We start from the raw sequence: 21,809 nt of genomic DNA, 5'->3' as shown, positions 1-21,809 counted from the left end.
CGCCAAGAAAGACAAAACTATGACAAATTATTATTCTTCTACTGATCTACCTCGAAGTATTAATACTGAAAACATTTTTTAAATTCTATATGTTCTATGTATCGAATATTTATAGAGCATAGTGCATGTAATATGTTTTCTACTTACATCTCTGTCATATATAAGTCTATTTTCCCGTTCGTCATAACATGAAAAATTCAATCTCCGATGGTTGTTCGACTTTTTTATATAAAAAACTAAATATAGTTTATGCCTTCCATAGGGATTCAAATGATCAACAGCCTTTATTATGTTTTTAAATTTATATTTATTTTATTTATTTATACTAATTTTTGTATTTATGTTTATTGTGAATACATAGTTCATTTTAATTTTAAAATTTTTACTTTAGAATTTAAGGCTGGTTTAAAAGTCTAAGCCAATGAAAACACCCAATATAAACGGGGTAGTTTTACTACCAAATAAAATGTTTATGAAATTTCGTAATTATATGTTAAACAGGAAAATTGGAAAAGTTTGTAGAATTTATGTGAAAAATCGATAGTATTGTAACAATAGGATACGTTTGCATGTCGAAATTATTTATTTATGAGAACATGCTCGTTTGTCATGAGACACAAAATTAAAAACAATACGTTTGTAGTTGTTTAATCGAAATGTTTTGTTTACTTTTTTTACACATTTTCCTATATATATATATATATATATATATATATATATATATATATATATATATATATATATATATATATATATACAGATATTATATACATAAATATTACTTTTGGTTATTGCTATTGTTTGTAATTATTGTGATGTTAAATGTTAGTTTTATTTACGTACCCCGATGTAATTAAGTGAATTTGAATCTGGACGAGTAATAGAAATGAGAGGCTGAAATAGCTCTACCAAATCCCCTTAGGACTCTCTTCAGCACCAATAAAACGATTGGCAATTAATGGCTGGTTCTTACAGAAAAACAATTCCGTATAAAATAAATTTATCGGAGCATAAGGCCTTTTAGTCCTTAATACTACGGAGTACTTACGTCTGATTTGCCGTTAGGCTAAAGACATAAGGAAGCAAAACTGCAGTGGTGCAAAAAACGGGCCAAATAGGATTATAAATTAAACTGGGACGTAATTAGTCACGAATCTCAAATTCAACTCTATTTGTGTATCAAGGATAGTTGAAACCGGGTTCGGCGAAAGCGCGGAGTTTAAGGAGAACTTGACTTTTGCGCCAAACATAATACAGAGGATTTAGGTGTTACCAGAGAATTTAGGGTTTCGGATGCTTAATTTAAAAGTATATTTGCTCCAGTATTCCTGCAATGAAAAATAAACCTTAATATCTCATTTAACCCAGGAATAAATTTTTTAATGTCCTGGAACCAGTTACAGCTGACTATCTTTTATAGTTAGAAAACACTATTTTCTAGTTCTCAAAGATAGAGCCAGGAACCGTACTACAGCTGCTATGCTTTAATTTTTCATGATCTAGTTTTTCTCTGACAATATTTTTAAAGCATGGTCTGCAATATTACCAGACCTTTCGCCCAGTGAACATGTATGGGCTGCGATGCGCAGAAATATCTTAGATTGCCTGCTTCATCGCACTCATTCGAGATTAGATTCAAAACATAAATAGATATTTATTTTAGTAGACAAGTGCATTACTTTAAAACGAGGCCAAATTCGTGGTTGAATGGCTAATTTTGTTTTTGATTATTTAATCTAATTATTAAATTTTCTTAACTGAGAACTTTAATCAAATATTGATATACTAAAAGTACCCATTTATTTGTATAAAATAATGAGAATATATTGCTTATATTGAACGTTGCGTTTTAAATATTGGGCAATATATAATATATATATATATATATATATATATATATATATATATATATATATATATATATATATATATAGATATATATATATATATATATATATATATATATATATATATATATATATATATATATATATATATATATATATATATATATTTTGTTATGATATGTAAAATCGAGAAAAATATTGGGTTGATTAAAATATTTCAAAGTTCAAAAACATTAAAATATTTCAGATAAGTAGGATAATAAACAACAAACATTTCGAAGAAGGAAAGTTATTAAATTCTTGGATTTCCTGTACTAAACAAAATGTAAGCTATACATAAATTATTTCTTTGTTATACTTGAGTGACCCGCATAATTTTAAGTGAAATCAAAAGACAATTGAAACGGGTTTTCCAAAATACATTAATGCAGTGATTAGAGACAAATAGAAGAGATTTTAGAAAGAGGTTTTTGTTAGTTTTTAAGAATTATAGAAAATATTATTTGTAAATAAGTTTTAGGAAATTTTATAATTATAGGTAAAAATTTGTTTGTTATCGAAATGAAAAAATGGGGGAATTGTGACGAGTTTTGATTGGCGGAGATTGAAAAAGGTGGGATAAGTATGTAGGAAAAAGTTTAGCGAGATTGAGGAGAGAGAAAGGAGGATCAGTTGGTTTTCCAAATCTGTAAGACGAACAGTGATTGTTCTCTGGCGGTTCCTGAGAAGTAGCAAGCAGTAGTGTTGAATGTTAGTGAGTTTTTGTGGAGTTAGTGTATCTGACAGAAGTTGGAGCAGCAAAATATTGTAAGTCATATTTTCCTACTTATATTCCAAGAGTCACTGTTCAGGCCAACGAGAGGTTCAGTTTTATCGTAAAGAGAAGATATTCCAAGAGTCATTTTTCACTCGGGCCAACGAGAGATTCAGTTTATCGAGAGGAGAAAGGCTATCATAATTTGAATGATTGTTGCTTTTGAAGGAGATAATTAAGGACGATATACTTGCAACAATCTGTTGTAAGATTGCTGCTTACATAGGGAGCGGTTGAGAGGAGATAATATAGTCTACAAGGAACAAGGATTTGGACCACTCATCATCAGAGAGAGATATTTTTGTTTTCTGCAGTTTTTTTTCTTTTATTGATAACACAATTTTTACACTTAATTTAGAAAGGATAAAATATTTTGATTGGGAGAGTTAGAATAGTTTGGGATTTTGAGATTTCAATTAATATTGTTTGTACCATTAATTTTGATTGTTCACGTACGTAGAACAAAATTTTTGAGAATCATTATATGAGATTTGTTTATTGAAAACTTTTGAGTGTGAATTATTTCATTATTTTTATTTCAATATATAGTGTTAGATCATATGTGTTTTTTATTATTCCGGTATTCTTTGGACCTTACCTTCCACATGTAATAGCATAGATATTGAAGCACGAATTTAACCCTGAGATAAAAGAATTAAAAATTGTGATAGAGTCATAATCATATCATCTAGATAATTTTAATTAATCAAAAAAATTAATTAGCTAATTATTGCTTGGCGCACCAAGACTTTAAATATCACAATAATATATATATATATATATATATATATATATATATATATATATATATATATATATATATATATATAATATATATATATATATATATATATATATATATATATATATATATATATATGTAAATTCACAAAAAAGTGTTGCTCGAATGTCAAGAAATAATGAAATTAATTTCAAATCATTACTTTGAATTTGAGATGTTACTTAATATTGAATGTACCTCGTTACTTTAAGAAAATATTAAGTGAAATGATTTTATAGCGTTCCTTAATTATAAGTTCCCTACATTTGGCGCAACTCAAGGACTGTAAATTACTATCATTTAAGTAAATTATAATATATTTAATTTTAATTTTAATTAATTTTAATAATTAATTATTGCAAGAAAAGTGTTAAGAAACAGTTTTTTTTATTGTAAATAACCAATGATGAACGTTTTAAAATTATTTTTAATTCTAAAAAAAATAATTATGTCTTTAAATTTACTGCCAAGTAAAGATCACATGTTTTAAAACACTTCATATCCAACTAATAAAAGTTTATATTTGATGGTATATGGTATATATAACTGTTTGTATGGGGAAATAAGACTGCTTTTAGTATTTTCCTTACAATTTCATCATATTTTCTCAAGTTTAAGAAAAATGAAAAAACAAATAGACATCACTTTAAAGTTTGCTAAACGACACTTTATGTTTAAATGAACTACTGTAGAGGTCATCGTATAAAACATATTGCATAATTGCACGATGTAATTGTTTGTATGAAAAAATAAAGCCGTTGCTTCTACTATTTTACTTATAATTTCATCATATTTGTGATGAAATACATCGTGGCTGATTTCTGTTGAGAAGCATGTGAGATGCGAAACTATTCAAAATTTTGTTTACCATACAAATTTTTTTGTATTATTTATTTATATTTATTTGTTATTTTATATTTCTTGAATTATATTTTTAGTTTTAAAGAATTTCGTTGTTTTTTTTTTCAAAAAAATAAATACATCAGAAAGCTTATTTTTATATTCTTTTGATTAATTACTTGTAATTTACATACAAATTAATATATCACTTCTAAAATATGTTTTGTTTATTAAAATAATATAAAGTTGTATATATAACATAATCATCATTATCATCATTCTCAGCATATCCCACAGATTATGGTGTAGCCTCTCTTATATTTATTTCTGCCTACGATTTTTTAATATTCGCTCTTCTATGCCATGTTGTACTGTTTTGATTCCTTAGGTCATAGTCCCATCTTAAATTTGGACGTCTTCTTGGTCTCTTGACGCCTCTTGGATACCACAGTGTAATTCTAGTTGACCATCTATCGCCACTTCTTCGCGCTAAATGTTCTGCCTACTACCATTTTTAACCTTCCGCAAGGAACATGAGTTTTCTGCACTTTAAAGCTAACGTAGGTCTTAGACACAGACATAAAAAAAAATTTCCATTGATCCAAGCTTAGGATTTTGTTTACTTCTTAAAGAAGTGAAATTAAACAAAATAATACCTTTTTTAATTTACACCAAACAAAAAAAAACAATTCAAAACAAAAACAAACAACTCAAATTTAATTAAATCAAGCTGGTTATGGTTATATCATAGTTATTTAGATAACAAAACTGGATAACATTAAAATTCTCAATGGCATCAGTAATAAAAACAAATAAGAAAAATATTGTAAATATATCCATACATTCTTCTTCTCATTGCGCCGTCTCCTTTCGAAGGTTGGCGATCCAAATGGCAATTGTAGTTTTGGAAACTGCTGCGCGAAAGATCTCTGCGGATGAGCGGTCGAACCATCTCCTCAGGTCTTTCAGCCACGAGTTCTGGCGTCTTCCTACTGATCTTTTGCCCTGTACTTTTCCTTCCAGTATAACTTGAAGTAATTCATATCTTTCGCCTCTCAGCACATGACCCAAGTATTGCATTTTCCTCTCTTTGATTATTCTTAGTAATTCTTTTTGATTACACATGCGACGAAGTACCTCTACATTAGTAACTCTTTGTACCCATGGAATCCTCAACATTCGTCTGTATATATACATCTGAAAGGCATCTATTCTTTTTTCTATTTCAGAGTCCATTGTCCAACTTTCACAGCCATACAGTAAGATAGAAAAAACGTAACATCTGATCATTCGGATTCTAAGCTGTAGACTAAGGTCTGATCTTGTAAAAAATGTTTTAATGCTCATGAATATTTTCCTTGCTTGTTCGATTCTTGATAGGATTACTTTTTTTGGATTACACTGACTATTGATATTTGTTCCCAAATATTTTATGGAATTTACCTGTTCTATTATTTGACCCTTGGCATACACCTGTACGTTTATTGGTGTCTTTGAAAATACTAAAGTTTTAGTTTTGGAAACGTTTAGATGTAAACCGAACATTTCGCTGTGGTGAACTTCCGCATTTATTATATTTTGTAGTTCTTGTGCGTTGCTTGCTATTAAGACTGTATCATCAGATATCTGATGTTGTCTATGCTGATTCCGTTAATATTAATTCCGCCTTGGACCTCGTCTAATGCTTTTCTGAATATAGACTCCGAATACAAATTAAAGAGTAGCGGTGATAAGACGCAACCCTTTCTCACTCCTCGTCTGATTTGTATGTCTTCAGATGTTGTGTGCTCTATTTCAATTGTTGCCGTTTGGTGCCAGTATAGTTCTGAGATAATTCGCAAGTCTTGTTCGTCAACTCCAGTTGTTCTCAGAATTTCGATCATCTTTTGATGGTTAACGCAGTCAAATGCTTTTCGATAGTCAATAAAACATGCCTATACATCTACATTCATGTCTCTGCATTGTTGCGTTAACACATTTAAAGCAAAAAGAGCCTCTCGTGTTCCCAATCCCTTTCGAAATCCGAATTGAGTGTCACTCATCTGGAACTCGCACTTCTTGTAAATTCGTGTATGGATAATTCTGAGAAAAGTTTTAAGGACATGAGACATCAAGCTTAATATTCGATAATCATCGCATTGTGAGGAATTCGATTTTTTTGGTAATGCTACGAATGTTGATTTTAGCCAGTCTGTTGGTATTTTACCTGTGTCATATATCTTATTGAATAGTGCTGTTATTAAATCTAGGCTTTTACTTTCGTTATCTGCAATTAGTTTAAGTATTTCGACATTGATATTATCTGGACCGGTGGCTTTTCCATCTTTCTGAGATTTTACTGCATGAATCACTTCTTCTTTGGTTATTTCTAGGCCTTTTTCATTTATTCGATTGTCTGTGGATGGTGGAGAACAAGGTCTATCGTCGTCAAAAAGAGTTTGTATGTATTCTTTCCATCTCTCTAGTTTGTCTTCTGTACCCATAATTATTTCGTTATTATCATTTTTTAATATTGTTGCTTGTCTCTTTTTGTGTCTACCTGTCATTTCTTTTACTTTTTTATGGATATTAAAGGTGTCGTATTTTTCCTGAAGTTTTTCGATTTCTAGGCATTTTGTTGACATCCAGTTTTCTTTCGCCTCCCTGCAGTTTTTTCTAATGATTTTGTTGATTCGCTTGTATTCTATTGGGCTTGTTTTATGTTTTCGTCTTACGTCCATGAGGTCCATGATCTCTTGCGTTATCCATTCTTGTTTTTTGTTGTGTTTTATGAATCCGATGTCTTCTTCTTGTATCTTTGTTATTTTTGTTTTTAGAGCAGTCCATGTTACTTCAATGTCTGTCTGTACCAAGTTTTCAATCGTTTTTATTTCTTCCTCAAGCTTGATACTTATTTCTTTTTTCTGTTCAGGGTTCTTCAGTTGTGAGATGTCTATTTTTTTTGTCACTGTTTTCTTTTTGACTTTGAGAAATCTTTTTAATCTAAAATCCATTATAACTGGATTGTGATCGCTATGTATATCAGCTCCAGGGTATGTTTTCGTAGATTGTATGTACTTCTTAAAGGTGTTATTGAGAAAAATGAAGTCAATTTGATTTCTAACAATTCTGTCTTTTCTGTCTGCAGGAGATTTCCATGTGTATAGCCTTCTAGGATGTTGTTTGAAGAAGGTATTGGCAATTAACAGATTGTTTTCTACGCAGAATTGTACAAGTCTATCTCCTCTATTATTTCTGGTACCTAGACCGTATGCTCCTATGTGGTCTCCTTCCGCACCACGACCAATTTTAGCGTTAAAGTCACCCATGATCATCGTTATCTCACCTCTTTTTGTCAGTCTCATTATTTCATCTATGTTGTTATAAAATTTTTCGATTTCTTCGTCTGACTTGTCACTTGTTGGAGCATAGACCTGAATAATATTTAGTTTTCTGTGAGTTGTTAATCAACTCACAGAAAGTTGTTAGCAATCCATACATTGTTAAAAACTATTTAGTAAATTCATCGACACATTGAGTATATTTTTCACAGAAGGGGTCACATGTTAAAAGCATATGAAATGTTTACAACGATGATATGTGAATCTAGTCTTCATCCTTTTTTTACTGGAACAAACGAAACATCGGCCATTTGTATAAGCTCTTGTAGGTTCCTCTTTGACCTCGGTAATGTATTCTTAGTGTAATTGTTATTGGTATATTGATTTGGTTAGTGCGCTTTCTTACGTGTGCTTTAACTAATTGATACTCTGTTGAACTATTGTCAAATATAACAAATAGTTACTACCAGCTATATTTAACAATCCATAGAAAATCACCATCGGCCAACGTTTTGTGATTCGTGCACAGTTATAAGCTGCACACAGTTATAAGCTGCACATAATGTCCACACCTCCTTTCATCTTGTTATCACAAATTATATCTAGTTTGTCGGTCTCCATGTCTATTTCATCCTCACGGTGCATTGTAGAAAGAACAAATACATTTTTATTTTTTTTTTAGAATGTATGAAACTAAAGTTTTTTTGTCTTGAAATGCAAATATAATAGATTTTTTAGGCCTATTCATTATCATTTCAGCTGGAATTTAAGGTTTGCTTTTCTAAGAGTTCCAATTGTCGTGAGTCCATGATCATTCTGAAGTTTATCCGCTAAAACAGTGCTTGTAAAAAAATTACCCATCGTTACATTACGTTTGGATCCCCATATTGGTTGGTACTAAGGAAATATTAAAAGTATCCTGCTCATACAGCCCTATTGTCTGTTTGCCGACATATACCTTAATTTTTGTCGTATAAAACATTTTAGCGTCAGCTATAGAGTATCTTCAAACCATACCACTTTGGTTTGGATGGTATATAGACTCTAAATCCGCACCGACCTCTAAATGCCCATAACATCTCATCAGCTGTGACGTACTGTGAAATAAAGAAATACTTTGGTAACTTTGCGTTAAACTCATCAAACAGTTCTCGGATGGCAGCCGGTTTATCAATAGATTGTCTTTCTGCTCTTAAGGTAGTATCGTCGAAACGAAAGTTCTGAAGTAACAGTTTGAATCTTTCCATCGACATGTTTAACCAAAAGTTTCTGTGCTCATACCGTTAGTTCTGAAAAGGTCCGAAGCATTTTGATGATTTTAAATCTGAAAAAAATGTTAAATGTGAAAAAAATTTTGTTATCGACAGGCTAGCTGAGAATTATGGCCATAAAGTATTAAGATTACCTCCTTACTATTGTGTACTGAAACCAGTAGAATTGTTGTGGTCTTAACTAAAAAGTAAGGTGAGGAAAACTATTATTTCTCCTAAATCATTTTCGACTATTGTAGATTTAATTAAGACCAAATGTAATATATACTATATGTATTTTTAATGATAAAATGTATCAGTATATAAGTCCGACCCTGTATACAACTATACCTAGAAGATTAAATCCGAAATATCTTACAACGACCAGTAATAATATTGTAAACACTGTGCGATGTTGAATAATTAGGATTTTATTCTGATATTTGTTAAAGAAATCACTTTATGTTCACTTAATAAATCAGATTATTTATATTAAAAAAGTACTGGCATGAAACTATTGGTAAGTCATTAACTCTAGGGGTACGCGTTAAGTTTTACAATACATGCCGACCATGCATGACACTGGAAAAGTGTTAACGTTTGACCGATGCGATTTTTCTTTTTTATGTATAAACTATATATATATTAGAATATAGACAGATTAAAACAATAAACATTTTAATAAACAAATTACATTAGTTAGCAAAACATGGAAATATGGAGTGTTGAATTATGAATATTGTTTACCAACCGTTTTTCTGTCTCAGCTACTACATAAAATTATATATTTGTTTATTTGTTACCACCGATAGGAGATATTTGGTCTCTTTATCTATAGGGGTCTTGGGACCCATTATTTTTCCATTCCACGATATATCTAGATCTACGCCTCTGGGGCAAATTATAAGGGTGAATGCGATATTTATGTCTTTCGATTTTCAGTTACAAGTTTTCGACTTCAATAAAGACGGCAGACTACAGTTATCGGAGATGGCAAAGTGAGTATAGATATTTTTTATGTACAAGACTTACAGTAAAACCAGATTCGGATTAACCCATAAGCAAACCGAATTTTTGTATTTATTTTTAAATAAACTTTTTTGGCTTTTAAATCGGTATAATTTTAAAATTAATGTATTAGTTTTTAGTCACATATTCGCCCTGCTTTCAAGTCTATACCGGTTTAATATTGTTTCCGGTAATTACATTTATACTGTTCTCCCAATACTTTTTCATTAGTTTAGAAGAAATTCCGTTTGATTTTACATCAAACACAAATTTAAATTTTTTACATACATAATTTACTTGGAATACAAAATGTTATTCACAAGTTTTTTCCGACTTTACAGGAAGGAAAGAATGAAATAAAATGGAGAAGTATATAGCAACCGCGCAAACCCTTAAAAGTATGCCGCCTTCTACGAACTACAGAAAATCGTTTTTGAAAGAAAGATATTTTAAAATATTTTTCACAGTCAAAGCGATACATTGATATCGGGTAAACGTGTTTATCGATAAAGTCATTAAGCTCCCAGTTTTTGTGACAATTAGAATATTTAAATTTCGTGGTGTTTAAAAATATTTACATATTATTGTAAAATAGTGATAAAAAGTGAAAATATTCTCCCCTGATGGGGGAGAATACCAATAAGACGCCAATGCGCGAACTAAATACTGCTGAAGTTGTTAGTGTTAGTGAACAAGATATGGATACAGGAATTAATACCACCGTTTCTCCTGCTACGAGGGAAGTAAAACTTTTTAATATTAATTCTAATAATTACGACTTTCAAAATTGTTGTGTATATGTTGAAAAGACCAATGATCAGAATATAGGCCGATTGCACCCTATGGTTGTGGGTGATATTTTACATCAAAAATTAAAAATCAACAATATTAAGGAAATTAAAAGTATAGGAAGAAACCGTGTTAAAGTAATCCTCAAATCTATTTTGGATGCAAATAAATTAGTCAGTAATAGTCATTTAAAAGACGATAATTTAAAGGCGTACATTCCCAATCACCTCTTAGAAATCAAAGGGCTGATACGTGATGTCGATACCAAATACAACATTGAATATTTGAAAAAATATATGACCTCTAGTTCACAAATTATTGATATTAAAAGAATGCACAGGAAAATAGAAAAAGATGGAAATACAGAATATGTACCTAGACGTAATGTTATAATTACATTTGAAGGCAATTGTTTACCAAACTATGTTGTAATTAATTATGTATATTTTCAAGTTGAAAAATTGTTAGGTAAAGTTACACAATGTTATAAATGCCTCAAATTTGGACACATTTCTAGACAATGTAAAGGTACACAGGAATACTGCATACGATGTGGAGAAATAAAAACTGATACACATACATGTGATGAAAAAAAAATGTATTGCATACATTGTAAAAGTGATAAGCATATATCGATCTCTAAAAACTATCCTCTTTTCGAACATCAAAAAAAAAAATAAAAAATATTATGATTGAACATAAAATTTCATATTTGGAGGCCAAAAATTTAAACGATTCTTCTTTTTCTGGTCTTATTTGTAATAACAGATTTGAAATATTGTCAAATTCAGATAGAGAGTTTCCAAAATTAACTAACACATCTGAAGTTAATAAACCTGCTTATTCCAACCTATTGAGGCCTAATTTACAGAAAACCAAAAATATTAGTCAACCAAGTTGTAGTAAATCAAGCACTGATTATAGAGAAAATAAAAAAAGAAAAGTATCATCTCCAACTTCCGAATATCCTACATCTCCTCACATCCCTTTCAGATTTGGACCATCTCAACCTTTACCACCCTTAAACAAGGAAAGTTTTTCAACTGTAGACAATGATAAAAATAAATTAGTAGATTCTTTAGTAATTCCTTTCTCAGATTTTATTCAAAATATTAATTGTTTAGAACAGGCAAAATCACTTGATATCAATATGTTAGCCAAAGGTATTAATAATGTTTTAGATAATATTTTTAAAAAATAACTAATCTAATTACTTTCAAAGCTAAACTCAAAATAATACAATGGAATGCTCGATCAGCTGTTGCTAACAAAAACAGCCTTCTCAACTTTTTAATAACCGAAGATATTGATATAGCTTTAATAAGTGAAACTTGGTTTAAACGGGATGTTGTTTATAGTTATAGAGGTTATAATGTAATACGCGAAGATCGGGATGACGGCTATTCCGGAGTTGCTATTTTAATTAAAACTGGTATTTCCTTTGAAAACATAAAAATTAAAAAAAATTATAATAAAGAATTGCTTGCCTGTGGTATTAAAATCAACTATAACAAAAGTTATTTAACTTTACTCTCTGTATATAGGTGTCCGAAAGCTAAAACTAACACCGAAGATTGGGATAAGTTATTTTCTCAATTAAAACACCCTTGTATCATTGGAGGAGATATGAATGCACATAATTCTCTGTGGGGCTCATCTAAAAATGATAAAACAGGCCATCAAATTGTGGAGACAATTCAGAATCTAGATTATGTAGTAATGAATAATGGACAACCAACTTGCCAAACGAGACCAGGAAACACAGATTCCATGATTGATGTCACATTTAGCTCACCTTCTCTCTTTGATAAAATTTCGTGGTCTGTAGATACTGATACTTTGGGATCAAATCACTTCGTTATAAGGATTGTAATCGATATCTTGGGAACTGATGCGAATATCATTTATCCCAGCAGTAAGTGGAACATTAAAAAAGCCAATTGGTCATTATACTCTCAGTTTATTGAAACCTTATTAACTAACAACCCTCACGCCTACTCAGACACGCAAGAAAAATATAATTTCCTTATTGACTGTATTAATGAAGCTTCTAAACAATCAATTTGTCAATATAAATCATTTAAATGTAAACGTACTCCCGCTCCGTGGTGGGATTCGGAATGTGATGAATCCGTTGCGGAAAGAAAGCGAGCATTGGTAAACTACAAAAAAAATCCTTCTCTTGAAAATGTTTGTAAATGCAAAGAAGTGAATGCTCGTGTCAAAAAATTCCTGAAATTAAAGGCCAAACAAAGTTGGGTTGAATGGTGTTCAAAATTAAATAAACAAACTCCATCTAGTCTTATTTGGAACCAAGCAAGGAAAATGAACAGGAAAAAAGTTAACTTTCCACTGCCTCTAAGTAACACATGGGTAGACGACTTTTTTGATAAAATAGCTCCACCTTACGTAAATAATCAGATAGATGTAATACCATCTGAAACTCTCTCATCTGATCAGAATCATTTCCTCTTAACACCTTTTTCAAGAGCTGAATTAGAGTTTGCCCTTGATAATCGCATTCGTACCTCAGGATATGATGCAGTCAAATATCCTATGATACAAAATTTGCCAGATAACGCAAAAGAATTACTTTTAAATATTTTTAACCAGATAATTTTTGAGGGTAAAGTCATAATCGATTTTAAGCGTATTATAGTTGTCCCTATTCCCAAACCGGGAAAAATCCCTAAATTAGCTGAAGCTTACCAACCTATATCATTATTATCATGTATATTGAAGACTCTTGAACGGATGATTAAAATTAGGTTAGATTGGTGGCTAAGGGATCAAAGCCTCTTACCCGCTAACCAACATGGCTTTAAGAAAGGTTATGGAACTTTAGATTCCTTAACAACACTTGTTGTAGACATTCAGAATAGTTTTTCCAGGAACAGTTATGTACCTGCTTTATTTTTAGACATCGAAGGTGCTTACGACTCGGTATCTCTTACAATTCTCCAAGAAAAAATGATTAAATTTTTTCATATTCCAGCGCAGTTTGCTTCTAACGTTGTGAACTTGTACACAAATAGGATAATTTATTTAAAAGACAATCATACTCTTATAGGACCTAGACTTAATAACAAAGGATTACCTCAGGGCTCCGTTTTGAGTCCTATTTTGTTTAACATTTACACAGCAGATCTACACAACATCACTATTACTAATATTGCATTTAATATTGTACAATATGCTGACGATTTCTGTTTGTATACAGAACACAAAAAATATCAGCAATCTATTGAAAACCTGAATGAAGTGATCGGATTCCATAAAAAATGGTTTATAGAAAATGGTTTCGAATTATCCTGCAGTAAATCACAAGTTTGTTTATTTACCAGACATAACTTTCCTAATGCTAGTACAATCAATTTAGGTGGGCACCAATTTTCCCTTAAAAACACAATTAAATATCTGGGAATGATACTCGACCAGAAATTTACCTGGAAGTTACATATTGATGACATGTTGAACAGATGCAATAAGGGATTAAACTTTCTTAAATCAATTAATAAAACTTGGTGGGGATCGGATGTTGAAGTAAGTTTATTATTTTACAAAGCTTACATACGATCTATTTTGGATTACGGAAGTGTTTTGTATGGATCAGCAAGTAATGTACTACTAAATAAAATCAACGTTTTACAGAACTCAGCCTTACGAATATGTTTAGGAGCCATGAGATCCACTCCAGTACAAGCTTTATATTTGGAAGCCTTAGAACCTCCTTTAAATATAAGACGAAGGTTTTTGTCCAAAAAATATTTAATGAAAGTATACATACTGAACTCATCTCTATACGAAAAGATAGTCACTTTGAATTGCCATGACCTGACAAATAAATATTGGCAAAAAAAGAAATCTCCCTTACTTTGCGAAGCGTATAATTAAAATATAGCACTTTTAAAAAATATAGATAGAACGAACTACATATTCAAAAATTACTCTTCTTTCTTTTTACATACAGATATTATTGTACCAAATTATAGTGAAAATATATATTTAAATAAAAATATTGTTCTATATATAACAAGCAAATACAAAGAGGCAATAGCTCTATATACAGATGCGTCTAAATCTCCAGATGGAACCGGATGCGCTTTTTTTATACCATCGGAACATATAGAAAAGAAATTCAAACTGAACCCGGAAACTTCGATTTATACAGCAGAGGCTATTGCAATATATGAAGCTTTATTATATGTAGCTGAAGTTGAGTTTGCCCATATTCTAATTTTGTCGGACTCCTTAGCAGTGTTAAAATCCATTGGTAAATATGGACCACCTAACTTACAAGACTTCTTCTTCTTCTTCAAGTGCCCTGTCCGTTGCGAACGTTGGCTATTAACATGGCAATTCTGATCTTATTTGCGGCGCTTCTGAATAGTTCGACCGATGTGAGCCCGAACCACTTCCTTAGATTTTGGAGCCACGAGTGTCTTCTCCTGCCTGGCCCTCGCTTACTGTCTATTTTTCCCTGGACAATCAATTGCAGTAGACGGTACTTATCGTGTCTCAATATGTGGCCTAGATATTCAAACTACACTACTTCATTACAAGACTGCCCATACATTTATAGAATTAAACATATTATTCAAACTCTTTTAACTAAAGGAATCAATGTACATTTTCTCTGGATTAAAGCACATGCAGGATTTGAACATAATGAATATGTCGACTTATTAGCCAAAGAAAGCATTTTAACCGATACTGGTATTCTACATAAAGTAACGCTTTCTGACAGTATTGTTTCTTGCAAGTTAACATTACTTCGAGAGTGAAGCTACCAGTGGAAGGAATACTCTTTTGTGAACCAAAATAGATACTCGATAATTCAGCCAGATATTCCCAAATTTCCTTGGTACAAGTCTTTTAGAGCTTCCAGGAGGCACATAACCTCCATTATTAGAATACCTTTCGGACACGCATGTTATCCAAAGCACTTATTTAAAATAAAGGTTTTGGATGATGACAAATGTGAGCATTGTGGAGAGGAAAGTGATTTAGATCATATATTTTTTGGTTGTTCTAAAAACAGAGTCTTCTCATCCAAACTTATAAATGATTTATTAAAATATAAAATAGCAGCTCCTTGGAATATACTATATTTATTATCACTTGGCTCTGTAGATATTTACAACTCCTTAATTAAATTTTTAAAAGACAGCAAATTATCATTATAATTCTCTAAAAAACCTTTGTCTTAAACCATTAGTATAACTTCCTTCTCCCCGTGACCTAGTGTTGTTGTGTCTTATATAAATAAATGCCTTGATAGGTCCCTAGGCGAGAAGAGTGTGTCCCTGTTCTCCTAATATCGATGTAATAATCTTTTATTTTGATAGGGCATTTAGGTAAAAATTATAATGATGACTGTCTTAGTCCTTTTGTGTCTGGCTGTATGACGATAAGTCTAAGCTAAAAAAAAAAAAAAAAAAAAATATTTTTAAGTCTATGCGCCAGCGAGGGACTGAGTATGCACTTTTATGCCTTGTCGGTACTCTGACGTTTTTTTATGTTTTTTTTTTTGTGCGAAGATTCGATTTTTCGACGGTACCAAAAAAAAAATTGTTATAAACAATTTCGTAAAAAACAATTGCAAAATGGGCATTTAATGGAGCTTTTCCATGTATAACTCAGTCTTTTTAGGTGCAAATAACTGACAAAGCCACCCATTTTAAAGGTATTTGTTTCAGCTTTAAATTAAACTTTGTAAAATTACATTGTCTTCATTATTGAAAAAGTTACAACTATAAAACATTACCATTTTAAATGAGAATTAGCCACCATATAAGCCACACTATAAGTTTATTGACGTTTCAATTTCCACTTCGGAAATCGTTCTCAAAATACAAAAAAAAAGTTTGTTTACCTTCGCCATTCTCTATGAAGAATTGTGCATTATCTCATAAATGTCGTGTTTGCAAATTTCAACATCACACTAAATTGCACTTTAATAAAATATCAAACCATACAGCTTCTCAACAGAATCTAAACGTTCACGTTACTTACATATACCAACCCCTCTGTGGAGCCGTTGGTTGCAACCCGACTAGTAGTTCTTCTATTACCAACACACTTGCAAATACTTACATCAGCTCTGATTGTATTACAAGCACGTTATCAGTTCCTTAGTCAACTATTTTATTGTCAACCTGTGAAGCCTAAATAAAGGATATTCAAAGTAGCTTTACAATGCGCATTCTTCTTGATATAGGTTCTATGGCGAATTATGTCTCTGTATCTTGTACTCAACGTCTTGGCCTTTCAAAAAGAAACTTTCAATTCCTATTGAAGGTCTCAATGGAATAATAACGGCTAAAAAGAATGATATAGTGCAGTGCAAAATAAAACCGTGTAGACAGGTTGATCAAAAATTTTTATTTGCAGCTACTGTTTTTCGTAAAGTATGTTCAAATCAGCCAAAATTCCAAATTAATTTGCGACATTAATCAAACGTACGGGCAAATTAATGTAATTTCTGAATATTGGGACTATCAACGTATTCTATGGCGTATCTCGTTCTTTAAACCTCTTCCTAAATATCACTTATGCACTGTGACATATGGTATCTTCTTCACCAAATTTGGCACTACTTATCTTCTGCTTGAACTCGTGGCTTCTGAAGAAAATAATTTTCCTCCACTATGAACTTAATTTTAGGTGGACGATGGATTATTGGGAGCTAACGATGTAAACTCGGCTTTCACTCTTCAATCTTACTTAATCAGAGTTATGAAAAGGGGCGGTTTTGAACTTGGCAAATGGGCTAGTAATAATTCTAATCTAATAACACATCTTTTGGCTTCCGATTGTCAGGACTCATATTATAGTTTTGATAAGGACAAACCTTCTTTTATCAAACTTTTGGGCATAAAATGGTATCCTTTATAAAATATATTTTCCTATTCCTATGACCCTTTTGATTGTTTTTGTACCAAGAGACACATTTTGTCTGAAATCAGTAGGATTTGTTCTACTAGGAGTACTCTCGGAATTATTTCACTCTGTCTTATGCTTGAAAAACGTCTCCTCCAAAAATTGTGGAAGCTCAATATCTCTTGGGATGAAATCATATTATTACTACCGATTACCAAATTTTGGACAAAATTTAAAACTGAGTTACCAAATCTAGCTGATATTAAAATTGCTCTTTATTTGGGCTCTTAAAATATACCTCGCATCGAAATACAAGGTTTTTGTGACGCCTCTCAAGTAAGTTATACTAGTGTTGTTTACTTTTGGAGTGAAGAGACCACTGTCAATATTAAAATATTTTTTGTTAGTGCTAAGTGCAAGTGCTAATTTAATTAATTTTGTTTGAAGGAGTTATGAGCATTTAATAATATTTGACGGTGTGTATGCATGGTCAGATTCCATAACAACTTTGACTTGTTTGTCTTCATCACCAAGTCGATGAAAGACTTTTATAGCTAACAGGTTGAGTCGTATACAAGGAATTATCCCTTTTATCCCTGCCAATTATGCAAGTCGTGGTCAAAGTCTGCTTTAACTTCTATATTCTTGTATGTGGTGGTCAGGCCCTTCATTTCCTTCCATGCCGAGAACCACCTGGCCTTGTCAGACTACAACTGAATCTTAATCTGATTTATTAATAGAAACCCAGAAAGAGAAAAAACAACTTGTTCTTGCTATTACAGTCACTAATGACAAGTTTCCTAATGAATTTTATCCATTTGTGGTCTTTATTACCTAAAATTCAAATAATTTTAGATTATATTTTGAGGTTTGTCAAAAATTCTAGGTCTAAATGAAGACTAAACGAAAATAGAGTCCTTACTCCGCAGAAAATAAAATTGTAACTTAAACCGATTTTTCGATATGTTCAGCTTGATTTTTTTTTATATTTTACTTAAAATTGACCAAAACACGTTACTACTTAAATCTTTTAAAAATTTACACCATTTGTGAATCCGGATAGTTTACTTAGAGTTAGGGGGCGGTTTAAAGATCTTCTTTTAGTTATGACGTTGAACATCCCATACTATTATCCAAAGCATGCAGATTTACAGAATTGTTGTCGAAGCACTTCATGGTTCATATTTTCATTCAGGTTCAAAAAATTTGCAATACTTGTTACTCTAACAATATTGGATCTTATCCTTTAAAGCGGCAATTTATAAATGTTTGTCAATATGTAATTTCGTTCGAAATACAAGTCATTTAATCCTTATATGGCCGATTTGCCCTTATTCTGGGTGTTTCAGATAAAAGCATTCCCATCAGTGTGTATTGATTTCGCTAATCCATTTTTGGTTTTAATGAGTAGACATAGAGGAGCGAAAACATTTACGCGTTATGTCTGTTAGTACCGCTACTAAGGCTATTCATTTGGAAGCCACATCGGATCTTAATTCAAAGTCCTTCTTAGCAGCTTTTAGGTGTTTCATTGTTCGAAGGGGTAGGTGCAATCATATTGTTAGTGATCAGAGCAATAATTTTAAACGTGCTTATAATCAATTAATAGAATTTGCCCAAAATGCAGCACCAAAATTAGTAATTTCTGGTAATGAACCGAAGCTGGCGTCAAATCATTTAAATTATATTTTTACGGGGTTAGTGGCAATCAAATTTTAATATTTGAGGAATTGTATACACTTCTAACACAAGTAGAGGGTATGGTAAATTCTCGGCCCTTTTGCCCATTAGCTCAGATCCCAATGATCTGCAGTGACTTACGCATGGACATTTTTTGATATTGGAGTCGTAAACAAATCCGATTCCTAAACGCGATTTAAGTCATTTAAGCCTTATTAAATTAAGTTGTTGGAAGCTATTGCAACGTATCTAAAGTGATTTCTGGAAACGTTAGTCCTTATATATTAATACTTTTTAACAAAGACACAAGTAAAGTAAAGAGTCTTCTTCGGTTTCAAAGGGAAATCTGATAGTTATTAAAAATGATTAGCAAGCTCCTTTGCAATAACTTGGTTGAATTGTTAACGTCTTGACGGGACAAGATGATATTATTCGTGTTGTCGATATCAAAACTTTTCGCGGCACGATGAAAAGTCCAGTGGTCAAGATTTGACCAGATGAACTAACAGAGAAAGTATTTAATAGTCTTAATAAGATATGGATGTTAACCAATGCTGCCTAAGGTCTATAAAGAGACGACGTCGTAGGGCCAGCAACTCCAGTTAGAAGTGTTAGGTTATCATGAAGTAAATCTATATAAAACCTTAACGATATATGAAAGTATCAGCAAAAATGGAATATAATATATTATAACAAATTTAAAACATTTTCATTTCGGTTACCACAAAACAAGTCATTAAGGGTATGAGGAGAAAGTAGAAGTTCTTTGTCTGATATTTTTGTACACAAGTATGGGAATTGAAAAGTGTTGGCGTTTGGAGAATTTAGTCGAGGATTTTGATTAGTCAACAAAAAATTATGGAAGGGATTGAGAGATGTAAATGATTTTTGAGGCAGAAAAAGGGATTATCTGCTGTTGAACGGGAGGTGAGGATAGGTCAAATCGACAAGTGTGTGTTTTTTTAAACTTTGAAAGAAAAGTAAAGATTTCGTGAAATAGTAGTGTCAGTAAGTTTTGAAAGCTGATTTGCCGGATAAAAGGGGTGCAGAATTTGTAAGTACCAACAAATTATTATTCCCGGAGAGATTCGTAGTTAAGCAGATAGGGGCAATCCCAAAAAGAGATAGAAAAGTGAATTTTTCGATAGAGATTTAATTAAAGTGAATCATTTTCATAAAGTGCAGAGAGAAATTTATTGAGACGAGACAATAGATTGGACTAATTTTCCTATTGTAATTTAATATGTGAAAGCTACATGATTTGGGGAACATTTATTTCTAAGGGATTTCATTAGTTGTACCTATAAACAGTTTTAAAAGGTTTATTTTACTATGTATTATATTTTAATTGTATTGCATAAATTTGAGTTTTTTGTTTATTTATACCTTTTACTTCTTTTCTTATTTATATAACACTATTGAAGATAAAGGTATTTTTTGAACTCAAGTAGAACCATGAAATAAAAAAAACATATGAATTATGAAATTGGCGTCGTTAATATAATAGTTTCACATATTCGTAATAAAATTGGATTATAATTAATTTAATTATTGTTTTATCATATTTCAAAATTACAATATCATATATATATATATATATATATATATATATATATATATATATATATATATATATATATATATATATATATATATTTATATATATATATATATATATATATATATATATATATATATATATATATATATATATATATATATTTGGCAAAGCATGTAATCGATAAAGACCATATTATGGATTTTGATAACAATAAAATTTTATGTAGTGAAAGTAATAAATTCAAAAGAACTTTTTTGGAAATGGTTTCGAATTAGCAAATATAAAAGCCATTATAGTGTTGCTTCTTAAAGACAGAAAAGATTTATTTTTCCGTTAAGAACGCCTATGAATAGCTGAGTACAAGAAACCAATTCGCTAATGATCTCTGCTTAGTTGAGGAGACATGTCGTGGAATGCAAATTTTAGATTCCCCATGTCTCTATTAACATCTTTGTCAACGTCTGCTTTGCCTTGCTATTTTTAGAAGGCTCAGATTAAGGCAGAAATTTGAATTGTGTTTCGAAACTATTTTACGGATTTATTATCAGATGTCGCTATTGCGTCCGTTTTGAAGCCATTTTAGTGTTGCTTCTTAAAGACAGAAAAGATTTATTTTTCACGTTGAGAACGCCTATGAATAGCTGTTCTGATGAGCCTTATTAAGGCGAAATACGTATAAACAGATACATAGACGCTTTGTACGTGAAATCAAATCTTGACTGTCTTTTTCATTTTATTCGGATCTACTCTGTATGAGTACAAGAAACTAATTCGCTAATGATTTCTGCTTAGTTGAGGAGACATGACGTGGAATGCAAATTTTAAATTCCCCATGTCTCTATTAACATCTTTATCAACGTATAAACAGATACATAGACGCTTTGTACGTGAAATTAAATCTTGACTGTCTTTTTCATTTCATTCTTTGTATTTATCCAGGTCTTTTGATTTATGTTTTCTTCGTTCTTCCATACGTTTAAGAATTTCTACTGTTATGCAAGGTTTTGTTTTTTTCCAAAGTGGTTTAAGGGTTTTTG

At 31.1% G+C, this 21,809-nt stretch overlaps 1 protein-coding gene across 2 annotated transcripts in view; it reads left to right on the top strand.

Annotated features, from left to right (window-relative positions):
• Positions 1–21,809, top strand: part of Cbp53E (Calbindin 53E) — a 579,284-nt gene that overhangs the window by 399,913 nt on the left and 157,562 nt on the right. For both annotated transcript variants that reach the window (XM_072523348.1, XM_072523347.1), the window contains one exon: positions 9,795–9,850. In XM_072523348.1, coding sequence (XP_072379449.1) covers positions 9,795–9,850 — 56 coding nt within the window. The remainder of the gene's footprint in view (positions 1–9,794; positions 9,851–21,809) is intronic.

This window comes from Diabrotica undecimpunctata, chromosome 2 (genome assembly GCF_040954645.1).
Source record: "Diabrotica undecimpunctata isolate CICGRU chromosome 2, icDiaUnde3, whole genome shotgun sequence".
NCBI lineage: Eukaryota > Metazoa > Arthropoda > Insecta > Coleoptera > Chrysomelidae > Diabrotica > Diabrotica undecimpunctata.
The sequence above is the reverse complement of the archived record's forward strand: the minus strand, read 5'-3'. Positions and strand labels throughout refer to the sequence as shown.